Consider the following 18,484-nt stretch of genomic DNA (forward strand, 5'->3'; position numbering starts at 1 on the left):
ACACACAATACAATTTCAACCAGGTCAATTGTGCTATATTACGTCTTGTGGATGTGGCCTGTTGATTATGTTTGACACAAGGAGTCCTCATGTTCAACATTCATCTAAATTCATTTTAAAGTCTCACATGACAAAGTTTCAGACTGCTCCAGATTTCTACAGACGAATGCATGTTCACTGTGTACTGTGGGTGTAATCGTGACACGGTAAATAATTATATATCGAGTTGGTGGAGAGACAAACATACCGGGTATTCAAAAATGCAGCCTTTGTGAAACATTTGCAACATTTGAGTTCAGGTGGCCAATTCCATCAAGTTGATACGAGTGTCATTACATTTGCATGGAGTATATTTTTTAGCAATTGAATGTGATCATAACTGATTTTGTTCACAGAAAAAATGGCATTAGAAAATACTGTTATATAGCAGATTTATTTCTTGTTGAAGAATAGCAAGAAACAACAACAATAGATACAAAATTGCACAACCAAAGCAATGAGCTCAGCAGAAAAAAACAACAATAAACAAAAACAAAGCAAAATCAATAAATGTAATCAAACATTGAAGTTCTGGTTTTTAAATCTGACAGCTAGATAAAAAATATGACATAATGACGTTTTGGGACTCTTCAAGTAAACCAAGGAACCCGTTGAAGATTCAGAGCAGTTATAAAATGATTTCAATGTATTCAGCAATGATAAAGATTACCATACAGCACAAAGATATGTTCTCTATATATTACAATGTATGATATTATAATATGTACATAAATACCATCTTACTGCCTTAAAATCAACAGGTTTACACAGTACAAACAAATTAAGACAATCATAAAATGATGGAAATAGATTAGAAAGTCTCCTAAACTAAATTCTTTATAAAATGTATAAAGTAATAGCAAACATAACACAACGACAAGATAAACACATATCAAACTCTCTACATCACTACACGGATTAAACATAACAGCTTAATACTGATCAATGAAATACTATTTTATTTATCATTAGCTAAATTAAAAAGTTGAATCACACAGTCTTAATAAAGTTGAATCACACAGTCTGACAGTTATTTTTTTTTATTATGAAAAAAATGATGAATATTATAAAACATCTTTATTATTAAAAATTATTTCTCTTTTATACTGAAAACAATAAACTCTTGAGAAAGATATGTAACTTTCTAGAAGAAGGTTACTGCCAAAATATGTAAAGGAAAAGACAGTTGAGGAATGTTTTACAAGTATATAGGTATGGTCACGAGACCTGGACGGGGCTGATGTGGGAGAGAGGTTTAATGCCGTGCAGCAGTGATTCAGAGTCCTCCTCGTGCAAGGAGCTCATGAAAGCCAGACTCGGTCTTGGAGGTTTGTCTATAACCTCCCCATAACCTGACACGTGCTTCTTTAAACTGTTAGATTTCTTCTTTAACTTTTTATTGTCCCTATTCTGGAGTTTTGGTGGAGCACTAGACACTTTGCTGCCTATGTGAGGGTGGTTATCAAAGTCTGAGTCTGAGAGCCCAGATCCAGATTCAAAGGAATGCACATGGTCTTTCCAGTCTGCCAAAGAAGGCCTTGACACATTGTTTGTTGCCTCGTCTCTCTTCCCAGCTGAGCCCAGCCCAGAGTCTCTCCCTCCATTATTAGGGTCACTCTCTTGAATCTGATTTTGACGATTTCCTATTTCATCATCGTCAGATTCTTGATTTACTTTTGTCTTATTTGCTGGAGCTTTCACTCCCCTGAGAAGAGAAGACAGTTTTGCCATGCTGCCTGTGTCACTGTCATCATCCTCCCCGTGGGAAAACAGAGCATCAATCCTGTCTGCATCAGAGAACCTCTTGTTAGTATTGGTGCTGCTCTGTTCCTTTCCTGCAGGCTTCACCTTATATTTTAAACTGGTGGTTTTCCGCAAATCTCCAATAGCACTTTCAGTGGCCCCATCTCTAGCACTGTTGACAGCCTTCAGGTACTGGGAGTTGTTCTTCATCTTGGTCCGGAGTTCTTCCACGACCCTGTCCCTGTCTTCTAGCTTGCCCTCAAGGGAGGCAATCCTGTCCTGCTGCTCAGCCACCTGCTGGGATAGTTCCAGGATGAGAGCCATCTTCTCTCCCCCTGGAAGTGACACCCCTTCATCAACCTTGGTCGTGTTCACATTTCCTGACTGACTGTCTTTTAATTGAGGTAGTTTTTCTGCAAATAAAAATAACATTACATTTATAGTTATAAGCTTATCATTTACTGTTAAATATTCCTTTTATTTCTTTCATGTATAAAGGATACTATGACATGATGCTTTTCTGCAATCCGTTTCACTTTGTGTTTGGTGTGTTGACACACATCCGTCAAGACCATGCAGCAGTCACGATGGAATCATGCTAATACATTGAACAGGTAGTCAGAAAAGCATTCTAAAGTTATATTCCTTTTATTACATGCCTCCTTTGATAAATTCCATGTTTTAATGCACTTTTTGTTATCTTAACCAAAGAAAGTGCACTAAGCTTTTACATTGCATCTCCCAGATCTTCTATTCCGGAAATGATGTTATGAATAAATCTCATAAATTGTTTTGCATTTTCTCAAAATATAAACACAAACAGGAGTTGAATTACCATTGGAATGGTTTCTTCAAATGTGAATACAGTTTGCTCATGAACAAAAAAAATAATTGTTGATACATCAGCAAATATATTTTTTTCTGAATAAACTGCAATGTGTAAAATGCTCAACAAACGGCACTATGCTGATACAGGATGTAAAACATTAGTAGCAGGATATTGATTTTTCAGTATTGCTTGCTGTATTTTCACTATAAGAAATTGATATGCATATAATAGTAATTGGTATTTTGATTTTTCCATCTTCTGTTTCACTTTGAAAAAGGAAACAATGACTTCTTCACTATTTTAAATTAACGATGCCTGACACAGAAAAGTGCATGTTTTCTGTTCCGAAGCATTTGTCTATTTCATTGTAATAGGAATAATTACGTTTGTTATCCTTCTTGAGTTGTTCGATCTCCTCCTGTAGCTCCATCATCTGGAAGTTGGCCTCCTGTTTGTACTCTGCCATCTGTGACGACATCTGTTTCACCTTCCTCCGATGTCTACCTCGCTGAAATTGTCAAACTCAACAATTGAATCATTTTCATTAAATTTCTGCAGATCTCAGATATTCAAGCAAAGTTGCATATGTTTATAAAATGCGCAAATGCATCTCATTTTTGAAGAAAAATTAAAATAAACAGAAACAAACATGTCTAAACCCAATAACTTACTACTAATTTACTTAACATATCTGTAAAAATGATCGAAAACCAGTGCTTAAAATAACTGCCTAATTCTTAAAACTTAATAAATAGTATTTGAACATTCTTACAAGTGTCATTCAAGGGAACCAAAATATTTGTTCACCAAAAATACTTAACTCCCAAGTGCCTACCATTTTTTGAGCCTCTGCCTTCAACTCCTTGTTTTCCTGCTCCAGTTTGACGATGTACTGGTCCTTGGCATGAAGGGTTTCATCACAGGGCCTTTCCTGGTGCTCAATGTCTTGTGCCTGCTGTTTCTCTAGCTGCTCTTCCAGTGCCTGAACTCTGTCCTCCAAGTCCAAGCGTTGACTCTCACTTTCGCAAAGCTGCTGTGTCAATGTTTCAATGTCTGTCTTTTCTACAGATCTAGCACTCAGAATATCTTTTGTGATTTCATCATTTTGTCCAGTTTTAACATCACTGTGGGTTGACAGTCCACCTTTCAGCTCCTGCAATTCATTATCTTAATTGAAGTTTTGCAAAATAATGGGGGTGGGGAGGGGGGTGAGAGTGATACAGGTGTCAGCCTCTCACCCAAGAGGTTGAGAGTTCAATCCCCACCAGCAGTACTCTCTCATCACCTCTCAAACAGTACACCAGTACTCGTTTATACCCAGGAAATAGACACATTTTATAATCGGTTCAAATTCAACTGTCTTCACAATCAAGTTAAAATAAATAAGTAATAAATTTTTTTGTAAACAAGCTGCCAATGTCTTGACTAGTTTGACTAGTTCCTATGATATGCTTTTCTCAAAAACTGAGGAGTGAAATAGGAAAGACTGGTGTTCGGGATATAAATTATGTCTAAACAAGCCAACATCGGTGGTTACACTGAACATTTGAAGTGGAAATTTGAAACATTTCAAAACAACTTAACTTTCATTGAGGAGACCTAACAAGGGGAACTGAACTTTCATTGAGGAGACCTAACAAGGGGAACTGAACTTTCATTGAGGAGACCTAACAAGGGGAACTGAACTTTCATTGAGGAGACCTAACAAGCGGAACTTAACTTTCATTGAGGAGACCTAACAAGGGGAACTGAACTTTCATTGAGGAGACCTAACAAGGGGAACTGAACTTTCATTGAGGAGACCTAACAAGGGGAACTTAACTTTCATTGAGGAGACCTAACAAGCGGAACTTAACTTTCATTGAGGAGACCTAACAAGGGGAACTGAACTTTAACCATTTTTGGCCCCTGAGTTGTGTAATTGACCAATGTGACAATAATAAACATTAAAAAATTGCATTTTATTTTACTTAAGTTCAGTCAAGTCCATTGTCTTGTCTAGATTTCACAGTACACATGGACTTTATGTTCTTTCCTGAATGGATAAAATACACAAGCACCTATACACATATATAGCAACTTGGTCTGGCAAGTGGGCAGGTACAAACAGGCACGGCTAAAACTTTTTAGAATGTTTCGCCACATAGGCAAGTTCTTACAAATATATTTGTACAAATAGGCGCATTTCTATCCAAAACAGCATCACAGTACCGGAATCAAAAACAAATTCATATAACTTGGGTTCCTAGAAATTATGGTTTTGCATGAGAAACTTTTGAAAGGTTCTGACATCATTTACATCCAACGACTTCACAAAGTCATTGCATAATCAACAAATGCCTCTTGGTTTTATTCTGTTGTAACACTGCTGTGTGATAACAAATGTGGAGCATTGTGAGAAAACCATACTCTGTTTTAGTTAAAACTTAAAACAAATTAATATTTATATAAAAGTATATAATCATATTGCTTTAGTATTAAGACTTTTTATGGATACAAAGGGTAACACATTATTGTTAAGAAAATGTCATCATCGGCTTAATATTGATGCATATCACGGAAATGTCTGCATGCAAAATCAACATTAATTAAAATGATACAGTAAAAGAGTGTTTTTTTCAAAATATGATATAAGAAAACAGAAATGATAAATTTTTGTTGTTTAGTTTGCGGAAACATCCATATTGCGAATGATCTAAAATTCATGTTGATTAGATGAAGCTTCAAGTATTTAAAAGTCGCTTTTTTTAATAAAATTGAAATTGCCATTCTCTTATAACCAAATAAAGTATTTTCAAATGTAATTCTTTTTCAAAAATTCTGACACATGAACGCACACAAACGGATAGCATATTTTGTTTAGCCTCCATAGATGAACATGAAGTTTTTTTGTTTGTCTGTTGTTGCTTTCCCAGTCTATAAGCATACTTTTCATAGGATGATAGGAGGTGGCATCATATTGAGACCATATATGAGTAGGGAAAACCAAAAATCAGATTCAATTTTACATCAAGAAATTACATATCTCGGCATATGTGAGATTCAAATGCGGTTGTTTGCAGACAAAATTCTTTAGAACAATCGCAGAGTTGGACAAGTCCACATGATTGATATAATTGGATTAGATACCTTGTCAGCTAGAATTCCCTGATTGGCTTTGTTTGAGGCCAAAGTGTTTCTGAAATATAAAAAATAAATATAATAATGAATTTGCATGTTTTGTTAAATATAATACAAAATCTATAAATTACAAATTATTAAGTTATGTACACATCAGTTGTGTTTTGGGTACAGACTTGTACAGATAAACACCCTCTCAGTATTTGAGCAGCTGAAATACTGGGCATTGAGGGAAACTTTTGTTATCAATTGGACATTATTATGTTCGCTGTACCACCATCACTTTTATATGTAAATCACATGCCAATTATTTTTTATTGTATTTAAAAGCTATTCTACTTCAATTTCATAAACAGTAATAAATGGTTTTCAAGTACACAAAAATATATTTACTCAGCCAATAAAACAGTAAGTCATATAAGACCTCTATACCTCTTTATAGGAAGGCATACTAGCACCTACCCATCTTTTAATGCCTTATTTTACTGGTAGATCTTTATTTGAATTCATAATATTTTTCCTGAAAAATCTTTAAGACAATGCATCAATAGAGTGTCTGGTATCCATGATAACAATATTACATCAAACTGCAACTATGAACAAGGAAGTATGACAAAAATGCTAGAAAAGGTAGACTTAGAGTCCCTCACCGACATGATGACAAAGAGTCATCTTATCCTTTTCTGCAAAGGATTAAATAACACAGCATTAGTACCAACAATTGATAAGTGGATGGATTTATTTACAATTTTTTCGAAGAAATATTGCTTAAATTAATAGGAAACAGTCTATTGATTTTAGCCGATGCATTATCAGTGTTCTTAATCGTTTGTAAGATCAGACTTGTATGCAGCAGCTAAATTATAAACGAGACCAACGTAATGCGTATAAAACAAACTTGTTGCAATTTATGTTACTGTGACTTCCTTTCATTACTATGTACTATCAAATTTGTATTGTGTTTGTAAATATTCATGCTTATGTATGTATTACCATATACCATGTACATCTCCAGAAAATGGGGGAAATAAAGCTATATATAGTACCAGTTAACCATCTTGTTATAACAGCTCATGTCACTAAAAACATGCACAAAAAAAAACATTTCAACATAATATACACTCAGATTAATGTATTAAATTCCGTTTTATTCCAAATACAATAAGGAACTGATAACTACCCCACAGCCTAATCTAGAACTGTAATATTTACGAGAACCCTTCGGCGTGACCACATTCATAACCAATATTAAGAAAACAGATTAATTTTCCTGATCACTTTGACTCTAGTGTGGCGAGGAAATGTTGTAATATTTGTCACCATACTACAACAGCCATGCTAAAGTAAACCTAGGGGGAAAGTGTGTCCGGCACAAACCAACGACTGCCGGAACACTAGCACGTACAGCGCTCTAACCAACTGAGCTAACTGGATGGCTGGTTCAAAGATGTTTGGTTCCACACTTGCAATTTATGCACTGCATTTCGACAGGGATAAAAAACAGTTTGCTTGTGTTAGGTAAATGCTTGGACTACTGAACGCACTGCAGGGTCAAGATCATGTATTGTATGATAAAAGCAAAATCGTAAAAACACTCATGGCAGTTTAATAAGACCACAGTGCACTCACTTATCGAAACTGTTCTTTTGATCAAGCTTGATACTTTTGATGTTATTGCTTGAAGCTGCTCCCATTTTCTTTAAAGCATATAGCGTATAACAGACCGAAATGTGTTAATTAAAGAAAGCATTCTTTTGTGTTTGTTTACACTGGTAACAGGAAGCGTTTGGCTGACCTTGACGAGCACTGGCCGACCTGCGTTTCCTTTCGCGTTTAAAATGCGGAGAGAACCGGTAACTTATGAATTACTTGACTGTTAGTTTGTATTGAATTGGGACAATCACAGTCAATTAAAACGTTATTTAATATTCACCCTATTTAATGTGTCTGAAGCAGGGGCGGTACCGGATACGACTTCTCCAAAGCATTCGATAAAGTTCCACACTATCGTGTACTTCAGAAACTGGCTCCAATTTCTCGAAACTTCTTAAGCTTAACAGGCTTAAGTAGCTTATTTCAATTAGCCAAAATACATACTTAAATTGAAATTCCTATTGACTCCGCCCGGAGCGAAATTTATTTGGTTTAAAGTGTTAGCAGGGGGTTTGGATGTACTACATTAAGCAAATTTAAATAATTGCTAGTCCGAATGGTGCTTTTGGCCATATTTTATTACTTTTTTTACCTATATCTTTATAATGCATGCGTGTACTTGGACGAGTTTAGTGTGTGTGTGTTTGGTTGGGGTGGGGTGCTGGATCCGCTTGTGTAATTACATTGGTCCTAAATATCCTAAATGTCATGCTGAGAAATATTCTGCCTCAGTTTATTGAGCATTGAAAAATTGGAACACTGTTTAATTTGGGAATAAGAAACTTCAACACAAGATTTTGATATTTGACACAGTGGCATAGGTTTGACCCGGGATGACCAATATTTCCATATGTCTTAAATATCATATTTACAATTATTTTGACTAACTTTCATGAATATAGAATCAGTATAATTATTATAAAGGTAATTAATACGCTGAAGTGCCGAGATAGTATCTCAATGTAAGATCCTTTGATAGTTAATACGGAGAGCACCAAAAGCTATCTTCCACGCGCAGCTTATGTGAAATGTATACCGATCTTACACTGAAACAAACAATGAACACTATATATATATGTAATGGAAAATACATGTTTTAGTTATAAGTATGTGGGTATAGTTAAAGTGGGTAAACATTAGAATATAAATAGTTCGTATGTATAGTCAGACGTCATTGATATTAATCGGGTAATTATCGGTAGATTACACAGAGGCTTTGCCAGTAGGCACATATAATATTTATCACTGAGCGTATAAGATAATTTATTTTGGTAAATGCATACTAATATTCTTTAACTATTATTTGGTAAAATTTGACGGTGGCAGTGACAGCTCTGATTATAGTGCGATAGAATGTTGTTCTAATTCGAGGCTATGTGACTTTCTTGGGGCGATTCTGTGCAACAGGACAAGGGTAGCGCGCACAGGGACTTGTCGGTTCCCGTTTAATCGGAGCTGACTCTTTCCCCTCCCTTCTCGTGGGTTGTGAAACGTTTCAGATATCATTCGTCATTGTAACACAACCACGTTTTGAGGGCCAAATTAGTATCTTTGGCTTTATACCTCAGTCAATGAGGGTATTTTTCCTTTTTTATGATCTTTATTCGGCTTTTATGCACGATTGCAGCGGGTCGAGCCAATTTGATCAGCCCTAAAAACTGTAACAAAGTAAAGCCATTATATTCAGAAGTTATCCGGGGGGAAATGAAGCCCCTACAACCTTGATCATCGTATGGTATTTTATATGATTTTTGAATTTCATCTTGCTTTTAGAAACTGAGCAAGGCACAGCTTACCATGTTTTCAGATACATGTAGGACTTCAATGATCTAGTAGACATCCTCGCCGAACAGTTCGTAACACCAGGCAGATAAAACAAATTGTGCACCATGGAATCCAAAGTAAACGCTTACATAAACATATACATACTATACATTATAATCGGTGGAGCTTTTTATCCTCGCCATCGAGCTAGAAAGCCCATTCCGGACCAGCAAAAAACAAAGCGAGGGCTTGCGATGTGGTCGTAAACTAAAACCCGGGCCGCCGTACCGTAATCTTATTCATTTGACGTTTTAACTGTTTTTAGCATATATTTTTTAATGTTCCATGCTCATGTATGTCATTTTATTTGATAATAAATGCAAATAATAATATAAAGCAATACATTATATTTTCAAAAGTGGTTAGCACGAGTATTGTCTGTCGTACACCTTGCGGCCGTCCGTAGGCCGAACCGTGACGAAATATGTCAAACTTCATTAAAATGACAATTTTTTATTTATTCTCTTTTTCTGTCCAGCAACCACTCATTGCATTATAGTCAAGCGTGAAGATGGTGCAGAGTAGAAGCTGAGGGTTCCTACAGTTACCGCTCCGTCGAATGGATATGTTTTCGTGGTTGCCGTAAAATAGACGCTACTGTAGCAGGTACTTTGTTACAGACAAACCAATCAAAACTTTGGAAATTGTATTATCAAAATTTTGCAAATGGCGGCCAATTATTAAAATAACAAGCCTTTTGAAACAGTCTGGAATTACTCTGTAGCTAATTAGTTTTGGCAAAGAATATAACGTAATTGGTAAATATTTCATACATTCTTAATATTTATTTGGGTTATGTAAAGAGACAGAATGTTCTTTCCCCGTGTTTGTTGAATATTTGGGATGCAGAACAAAGCAAATTGCTATTTTTTCAGATGTTCTTCTCACTAAAGTATATATTATACGTTTTTTTTCTGAACTGTGGCTTTACCACGTTGCATTCTACATGCAACTTGAAAATAAATGTTATTTCGCAAAGTTGGATATTATTTCAAATCAAAATCAGTGTTCAGAGAAATGGACACCTTAGTCACAACTTCTGCCAATAGGCAATACCAAAAGTAAACCTCGGAGATAAAGTGTGTCAGGTGTGGGGCCGCCAGAATTCTAGCACGGTGTCTTACCAACTGAGCTCACTGGGCGCCTGGTTTTAACCCACACACACTACAATCCTTTCCCATTGACGCTTTATGCTGACAGAGGCGCTCTAGTCCAAATAATTGTACGTTGACGGATTTTTTTTAGATCCTTCACATACAAATTGTTTAGTATCAAAAGTGGGTAGTTGTTCCAATCAGGATTTCGGGTTAAAGCATATAGCGTCTATAAAATATAATAAAAACAAGAAATATTACCAGATAATGTTATTTTATATTAGTTCCGTACACTAAAAATAAATATCCAACTTATAATTATGAGTTTGACGGCTTTTCTTCATTTCATTCTGTCAAAACATAACGATATATACATGAAGGGCACCTGCAAGGCTTCTGGGCAGAGTTCTAAATCGCTCGGAACATTTCGGCCATGGCTGAGTTGTTACGATTGTATAACAAGGTCTATCTCGAAGCTTTGTCGGCGGAGGCTGAGTTATTACTATTGTATCGAGTTGTTCCCCTTCGCATAATTGTTGTCTGTGTCAGTCAACTTTCGTTTTATTGGAAAGGTAAACAACTTGTTTTAATGCATTAAATGCTTGTTTAGTGCAAAATAACATTTCACTTACATGGTAAAATATGAATATAACTCTTTATGATCAATTTCAACCATAAAATACTTCACTTAAAACAATTTCAATATTTTTCAAACACCCCTGTTTTTTGCACATTCCCGTTTAGACGTTAGGGATTGGAAGAATCCCGTATAACACGTCTATTATTTTAGACTACAGTACACTCAACGAGTTAGACCCACTTTCCGTTTCCCTCCGCGGATTTTTGCTATCGCGGACAACAAAATGATTTTATCGACTGTCCGCGTTCCTCGGAGTTGAATTTAAGGCCCTCGGAGGGTGATCAGTCGACCGAAGAATAACGAACTCGGCGTTCCTCGGAGGGGTTAACTCCGCGAAACTCTGCGGACACTAGATAAGAATCTACGCTAATGTTATATTTATTTTATTAAAATTTTCAACCGAATACGACGGCTCCAGTAAATTGCTATTATTCTTTTTCCTCTGCCCGTTTTGCATTAAGTTAGCTTACCACAAGAAAACAGTTTCAGTTCCTTATAACAGGATTAAGCTAAGCACTCTATTTTTGGTTTTCAATAATTTGCATAATGTTAACTTCTCTTTAAATTTTTATACTTGTGATAGCAATTATAATTATTTTTGATTTATCAAAATTCTTTTTAAGTGTAGAGGTCATTGTTCAGAATCGTGTAAATAGTCAGCTGCTTTATGATGCAATAACTTAGTGGATATACTTTAATGATTCAATGTTTATTATTCAAGACAATATTCAATTGGCGTTTACGGACATAAATACAAATTAAACGTTGGTACATGTAAGAATCTTTTACGCTTAACAATGTGCATAAGCATAAAAATAAATAACTTCTAAACAAGAATGATTTCTTGCTTATCTGATTAGACTCTGGAGTTCCGCCGCAGGATCATAAAATCGGACGATTCTCAACGCTATCGTTCATATTAAACTCGGCGGTAAGCCAGCCACTCGAAGGAACTCGGGGGAATTTTAGTGAGGGCAACAGTTTTACCCTCGGAGGAAACCCGTGATCACCGACTTTATCCCTCGGAGTGAGCGAGGAAAGTGGGTCTAACTCGTTGAGTGTACTGTAAGAGGCGCTCCTGCCATTTACCGCTGCCAACATTACAGTAAACCTAGGAGGAAATGTGCTCAGAAGGGCTCAAACCTTCGACCACCAGAACACTAGCATTGCGCTCTAACCAACTGAGTTAACCGGGCGGCTGGTTCTAACCCACACACACTACATACCAATCATAAAACACTAGTGTCTGTTTTAATGGACCACGGGTCACGGCCTGGGTTCTAATATCTAAATTATAATGCCCAGACTGCTTGACCATAATGAAGGCCAAATCAGATCAAGTACTGTAAGGCCCAGTTCGTTGGACCATATTGCGAAAATCAGAAGGTCGAACAATTTGTGAAGTTTTGACCCATTTCTAGGAAGTAATATACTTCCAAACTTCCTTTAATTTTTGTAAAAATGACGAGCTGTTGTTGTCACTTGATTGTTGTTGCCGTCGGCGTATATTAAGTTTTGCGTTTTGGTCACTTTAAAGGAAACTATTAAAGCTATCACTTTAAAACTTGGGAAACTTGTTCATCTAATACCCTTCTTTACATTGTACCCTAAAGATGCTGAGTCTCACCTGTTTTTTAGGGTAAAAACATTAATTTTGAGAATTCCACATAGCTTCTTTAATTTGTGTTGGATTGATTTCATTTTTTTTTCACAGTCAATAAATGGATAATGCTTTTAATATATCAAACAGGTTTTTGAGTCACACATTTGGAAGGATAGAGGGAGGGTGGGGGATATTTTAGTATTTTTGGACTTAGGATTTTAGCTAGTCTGATTTGTTTCTGTTTTGTGCTTTGGTCACTTACAAGCAAACTACTAAAGCTATCACTTTCGAACTTTGGAATACCAGTCACTTTCAAATGTATAATATGAAATAAATAGACCATAGGATAAAATCAGATGAGTGTTCAGCACCCGCAGGTGGTGCTCTTGTTTAATCTTATTCCAACATGTGTAAGCAGATTAAATGTAGATAAGTTACAGTTACATAGCACAAACAGGGCTGTCTCTCAGCTCAAACGCCCTTCCAACACACACTCAGAATTTTGCCTGAAATAACAGTATTTTGAATAAACTCATATGATTATTACAGCCTAAAAAGGGCCTATTCCAAAATTTAAATTATGTGTAATTGAACTGTTTCATCACATAGACAATTAACATTACACAGGACAACCTATCAGGGAATTTTACCCATTTTTTGGGGGGGAAATATGTTCTTTTAAAGGTAGGGAGTGGGGCCAAATTTTGACCCCAAAATCATTAGAAAGACAGCAAAAAATTCGCTTAAATATTGTTGTATCACAATTTAAGGCCTTTTTGGTAACAGAATGAGCATTATATGATATTTGTACAATACAAGGAGGCATCAATCCATTTTCCATCACAAGAGTGCATTCTCATAGACAATACATGACTTTGTTTTTATTCTGTCAAATGATGTTGTAATGGTAAACAACTCTTGGAAACCAGCCTGATGAATCAGTTCTTTTGTAATACTGCATTTGCACCCCCTTAGCATGTGTGTTTTTGTGTTGGATTTCCAATAACGGTCCTGTTCCCCAGGGAACTAGTCTGACTCATACAGCTGGTAATGATTTTATCCTTGCTCTTCACCTGCACCAGGCATAGCAGGTTGTGTGTAGGTGTCAGAAAAAAATATTAAATTCGAATTTGAATGCTTATTAATAATTTTATATCTATTTCAAAACTCTGGTACAGTACCAGTGGGACATTGTAGGCCTGGGCTTGCATAATACTGAAGGCCACTGTAGGCCTTCGGTTGCAAAGTATTCATGAGCCACAGTATGCCTGGGCTTGCAAAGTACCCTTGGGTCAACAAAGGCCTGGGCTAGCACAGAACCCATGGGCCACTGTAGGCCTGGGCTTGCACAGTACCTGAGGACCACTGAATGCCTGGGCTTGCACAGTACCCCTTGGTCACTGTAGGTCTGGGCTTGCACAATACCCCTGGGCCACTGTAGGCCTGGGCTTGCACAGTACCTCTGGGTCACTGTAGGCCTGGGCTTGCACAGTACCCCTGGGTTACTGTAGGCCTGGGCTTGCACAATACCTGTGGGTCACTGTAGGCCTGGGCCTGCACAGCACCTGTGGGTCACTGTAGGCCTGGGCTTGCACAGTACCAATGGGTCACTGTAGGCCTGGGCTTGCACAAAACTCCTAGGTCACTATAGGCATGGGCTTGCACAATACCTGTGGGTCACTGTATGCATGGGCTTGCACAGTACCCAGTGGCCACTGTCTGTAGGCCTGGGCTTGCACATTACCCCTGGGTCACTGTATGCCTTGGCTTGCACAATACCCATGGGTCACTGTAGGCCTGGGCTTACACAGTACCTTTCGGCCACTGTAGGCCTGGGCTTGCACAGTACCCCTGGGTCACTGTAGGCCTTGGCTTGCACAGTACCCCTGAGTCACTGTAGGCCTGGGCTTACACAGTACCTTTGGGCCACTGTAGGCCTGGGCTTGCACAATACCCCTGGGTCACTGTAGGCCTGGGCTTGCACAATACCCCTGGGCTACTGTAGGCCTTGGCTTGCACAGTACCCCTAGGTCACTGTAGGCTTGGCTTGCACAGTACCTGTTGGTCACTGAAGGCATTGGCTTGCACAGTACCTGTGGGCCACTGTAGGCCTTGGTTTGCACAGTACCCCTGGGTCACTGTAAGCCTTGGCTTGCACAGTTCCCGTGGGTCACTGTAGGCCTGGGCTTGCACAGTACCCCTGAGCCACTGTAGGCCTGGGCTTGTACAGTACCCCTGGGTCACTGTAGGCCTGGGCTTGCACAATACCCCTGGGTCACTGTAGGTCTGGGCTTGCACAGTACCTGTTGGCCACTGTAGGCTTGACTTGCACAGTACCCCTGGGACACTGTAGGTCTGGGCTTGCACAGTACCTGTGGGCCACTGTAGGCTTGGACTTGCACAATACCCCTGGTCCACTGCAGGCCTGGGCTTGCACAGTACCTTTGGGCCACTGTAGGCCTGGGCTTGCACAGTACCCCCTGGACCACTGTAGGCCTGGGCTTGTACAGTACCCCAGGGTCACTGTAGGCCTGGGCTTGCACAATACCCCTGGGTCACTGTATGGTCGGGCTTGCACAGTACCCCTTGGCCACTGTAGGCCTGGGCTTGCACAATACCCCTTGGTTACTGTATGCTTTGGCTTGCACAGTACCTTTGGGCCACTGTAAGCCTTGGGCTTGCACAGTACACCTGGGTCACTGTAGTCCTGGGCTTGCACAGTACCCCTGGGTCACTGTAGGCCTGCACTTGCACAGTACCTGTGAGCCACTGTAAGCCTGGGCTTGCACAATACCCTTGGGCCACTGTAGGCCTGGGCTTGCACAGTTCCCCTGGGCCATTGTAAGCCTTGGGCTTGCACAGTACACCTGGGTCACTGTAGTCCTGGGCTTGCACAATACCCTTGGGCCACTGTAGGCCTGGGCTTGCACAGTACCCCTTGGCCACTGTAGGCCTGGGCTTGCAAAATACCCCTTGGTTACTGTATGCTTTGGCTTGCACAGTACCTTTGGGCCACTGTAAGCCTTGGGCTTGCACAGTACACCTGGGTCACTGTAGTCCTGGGCTTGCACAATACCCTTGGGCCACTGTAGGCCTGGGCTTGCACAGTACCCCAGGGCCACTGTTAGCCTGGGCTTGCACAATACCCCTGGGCCACTGTAGGCCTGGGCTTGCATAGTTCCCCTGGGCCATTGTAGGCCTGGGCTTGCACAATACCCCTGGGCCACTGTAGGCCTGGACTTGCACAGTATCTGTGGGTCACTATAGGCCTGGGCTTGCACAGAACCAATCGGTCTTTCAGTGTGCGAAATTAACCTTTTTGACTTGGTAGCCAATGGGGCTACAGACTTCGAGATTTCTGTAGCCCGAGCCAGATTTCCATAGTCCACATAAAAAACATGAAAAAAATCTTTAGTACCTTATATGGTTAAAAGTAAGGAATGATATGACAACTGTCTGGGAGTTGGATTGTTATTGGTTAAGGAAACTGTAATCACAATGATTTCATCGCCAGTCAGGCTTTCTAGATGGATTTTTTCGTAGCCCAGGTCATTTTTTCGTCGCCACAGGCGATCAGGCTACCGTTAATGTTGCACACCGGCCACTGTAGGCCTGGGCTTGCACAGTCCTCTAGGTCACTGCAGGCCTGGGCTTGCACAGTACCTTTGGGTCACTGTAGGCCTGGGCTTGCACAGTACCCCTGGGTCACTGTAGGCCTGGGCTTGCACAGTACCTGTGGGTCACTGTAGGCCTGGGCTTGCACAGTACCTGTGGGTCACTGTAGGCCTGGGCGTGCACAGTACCAATGGGTCACTGTAGTCCTGGGCTTGCACAATACCCATGGGCCACTGTAGGCCTGGGCGTGCACAGTACCCATGGGCCACTGTAGGCCTGGGCTTGCACAGTACCAATGGGTCACTGTAGCCTGTGCTTGCACAGTACCCCTGGGTCACTGTAGGCCTGTGCTTGCACAGTACCAATGGGTCACTGTAGCCTGTGCTTGCACAGTTCCCCTGGGTCACTGTAGGCCTGTGCTTGCACAGTACCAATGGGTCACTGTAGCCTGTGCTTGCATAGTACCAATGGGTCACTGTAGGCCTTGGCTTGCACAGTTCCCGTGGGTCACTGTAGGTCTTGGCTTGCACAGTACCAATTGATCACTGTAGGTCTGGGCTTGCACAGTTCCCCTGGGTCACTGAAGGTCTTGGCTTGCACAGTACCTTTGGGTCACTGTAGGCCTGGGCTTGCACAGTACCTGTGGGTCACTGTAGGCCTGGGCTTGCACAGTACCCAATTGGTCACTGTAGGCCTGGGCTTGCACAGTACCAATGGGACACTGAAGGCTTGGGCTTGCACATTTATCAGCTTGAGTGTACTGGTTCCTGTTTTCTAGATTGACATAGAAAACTGCCTTAAGCCTAACTCTAACTGAAAACATTTAAGATTTCCTTGTTGCTTATGATTTTCAAAATCTGCCCAAATCATGGATATTGGCTTCAAGTGTCTTTGGTAGTCTTGGTACACTTGCAAAAGCTACAACCTTTTTTTAAATGTTTTAAAGTTAAAAACTTCCATGGCGTTGCTGTGATTTGCTACAAAGTTTTAAAACGAAGAAAACATACATGTACTACAGTTTGAATTCAGTAGGGCATAATTTTACTGTCTGCCTTTCATGGATAATTTGAAATATTTTTTATTATTATTTAGTACAAATAGACAGGATTATTTCATGCTTTAATAAGATTTGCTACACAGTTTACTATTGTATCAAGTCTTTAAGCAATCATTAGGTATCTTTCTACTCACAAAAAGGCAAAACTGGTCCATTTAATCCAGATTCATCATGATTAATGTCTCTATGACTATTTGGGGAAATCAGGGCTGAAATATTAACAGTGTAAGCCAGACTTAAATGACAACCCTCCTCTCTTGCAGAAAAATCCACTCTGGAAATACATTTAGGTTCCACTTCCCATTTCGTATGGCCATATAAGCCTTGGGATTTTTGAGTTAAAATGAATTTATATCTATTTCATAATCTATAAAAATCAGGGATGCAAACGAATATTCGATCGAACGTTTGGTATTCGAATGTCAAAATCGGTATTCGAATATTAGATGGTTTTTGTTTGATATTGTTTTAAACCTTTTGCCTTCAACTGTGTTGTATATACAACTGTACTCGCTTGTCTTGTTTTTACAACGATCCTTATAAATGCCAGAGGCGTGAACGTGATGACACTATACACGCGTCATATGTTAATTAGGGACATTTCGTCAGGACTATAAACAGTACCTGTAATTTTACGAAAATTGGCTTTTAGACAAGTGACATCAAACACGTTTCAATTATTTTCGGTAAATTTTAATGACCATGCCAATAAAGAATAAATGGAATCAGCCACCAAAGTAGTGTCATGGCTGCCAATTAAGCTGTGCAATATTGCTCAAAACGCCTTAATGATATATATGACATGTGCTAGTTATGTACTCTTAAGTATTCTTCATGTTTCAATATAGCGTCCGTGCTTTGAAATGTAACTGTATGGAAAAGCGTTTTAGGACATTGTTGTACTTCAGATGAGTAAAACATTCAGGGTTGTTTTCGTTTTATTAGTTAACTATTTCCCGAGTAGGTTTGGTTTTCCATAGTTATATTTAGCAGAGATCAATCCCAGAACGAGGGTGCGCGTCCTACAAAACGACCATCCATTGGTGCATCACAATGTTTTTGTTTATTCAAAATCTATTGATTTTTGTTTGATTTATTTTTTGTAAACGGGGAATTTCAGAGTCTAATTTTCGGGAAAATCAGAGTTTCGTTGCGTGTACCGGTTATTACAAAGGCCCCGACTATTACTGTAGCGAATAATAACAGAAGTTTACTACATTTCTTAGATAAACATTTTGGTTATCGAATATTCGAATATTCGATCGAA

At 39.2% G+C, this 18,484-nt stretch overlaps 3 protein-coding genes across 3 annotated transcripts in view; 1 reads left to right on the forward strand and 2 right to left on the reverse strand.

Moving 5' to 3' along the window:
• Nucleotides 1-433: 433 nt before the first annotated feature.
• On the reverse strand, nt 434-7,512 carry LOC128228333 (M protein, serotype 24-like). Its single transcript, XM_052939592.1, has 5 exons — nt 7,361-7,512; nt 5,741-5,789; nt 3,447-3,764; nt 2,996-3,119; nt 434-2,195 (listed from the first exon to the last, which is right to left on the reverse strand). Exons 1-5 carry the CDS (start codon nt 7,423-7,425, stop codon nt 1,258-1,260), a joined length of 1,494 nt encoding a protein of 497 aa, XP_052795552.1. The 5' UTR covers nt 7,426-7,512; the 3' UTR covers nt 434-1,257.
• Nucleotides 7,513-9,847: 2,335 nt separating this feature from the next.
• The window catches only part of LOC128227015 (adenomatous polyposis coli homolog), a 50,996-nt gene continuing 42,359 nt past the window's right edge, over nt 9,848-18,484 (forward strand). Inside the window, 1 exon segment of the mRNA XM_052937176.1 lies at nt 9,848-9,966. The gene's annotated coding sequence lies outside the window, so the exon portion shown is untranslated.
• On the reverse strand, nt 14,577-15,721 carry LOC128226376 (uncharacterized). The gene is made up of 2 exons (XM_052936254.1): nt 15,305-15,721; nt 14,577-15,041 (listed from the first exon to the last, which is right to left on the reverse strand). Exons 1-2 carry the CDS (start codon nt 15,719-15,721, stop codon nt 14,577-14,579), a joined length of 882 nt encoding a protein of 293 aa, XP_052792214.1.

This window comes from Mya arenaria, chromosome 3 (assembly GCF_026914265.1).
Source record: "Mya arenaria isolate MELC-2E11 chromosome 3, ASM2691426v1".
NCBI classification, from domain to species: Eukaryota; Metazoa; Mollusca; class Bivalvia; order Myida; family Myidae; genus Mya; species Mya arenaria.

Excerpts from the sequence above, each read along its gene's own strand:
- LOC128228333 (XM_052939592.1), bottom strand. The coding sequence starts at position 7,425 with ATGGGAGCAGCTTCAAGCAATAACATCAAAAGTATCAAGCTTGATCAA. Across the intron at positions 3,120-3,446 it reads AGGCAGAGGCTCAAAAAATG|CGAGGTAGACATCGGAGGAA; the intron begins GTAGGCACTTGG and ends TGACAATTTCAG. Across the intron at positions 2,196-2,995 it reads ACTCAAGAAGGATAACAAAC|AAAAACTACCTCAATTAAAA; the intron begins GTAATTATTCCT and ends TTTTATTTGCAG.
- LOC128226376 (XM_052936254.1), bottom strand. The coding sequence starts at position 15,721 with ATGCAAGCCCAGGCCTACAGTGGCCCAGGGGTATTGTGCAAGCCCAGG. Across the intron at positions 15,042-15,304 it reads AGGCTTACAGTGGCTCACAG|GCCTACAGTGGTCCAGGGGG; the intron begins GTACTGTGCAAG and ends GTACAAGCCCAG.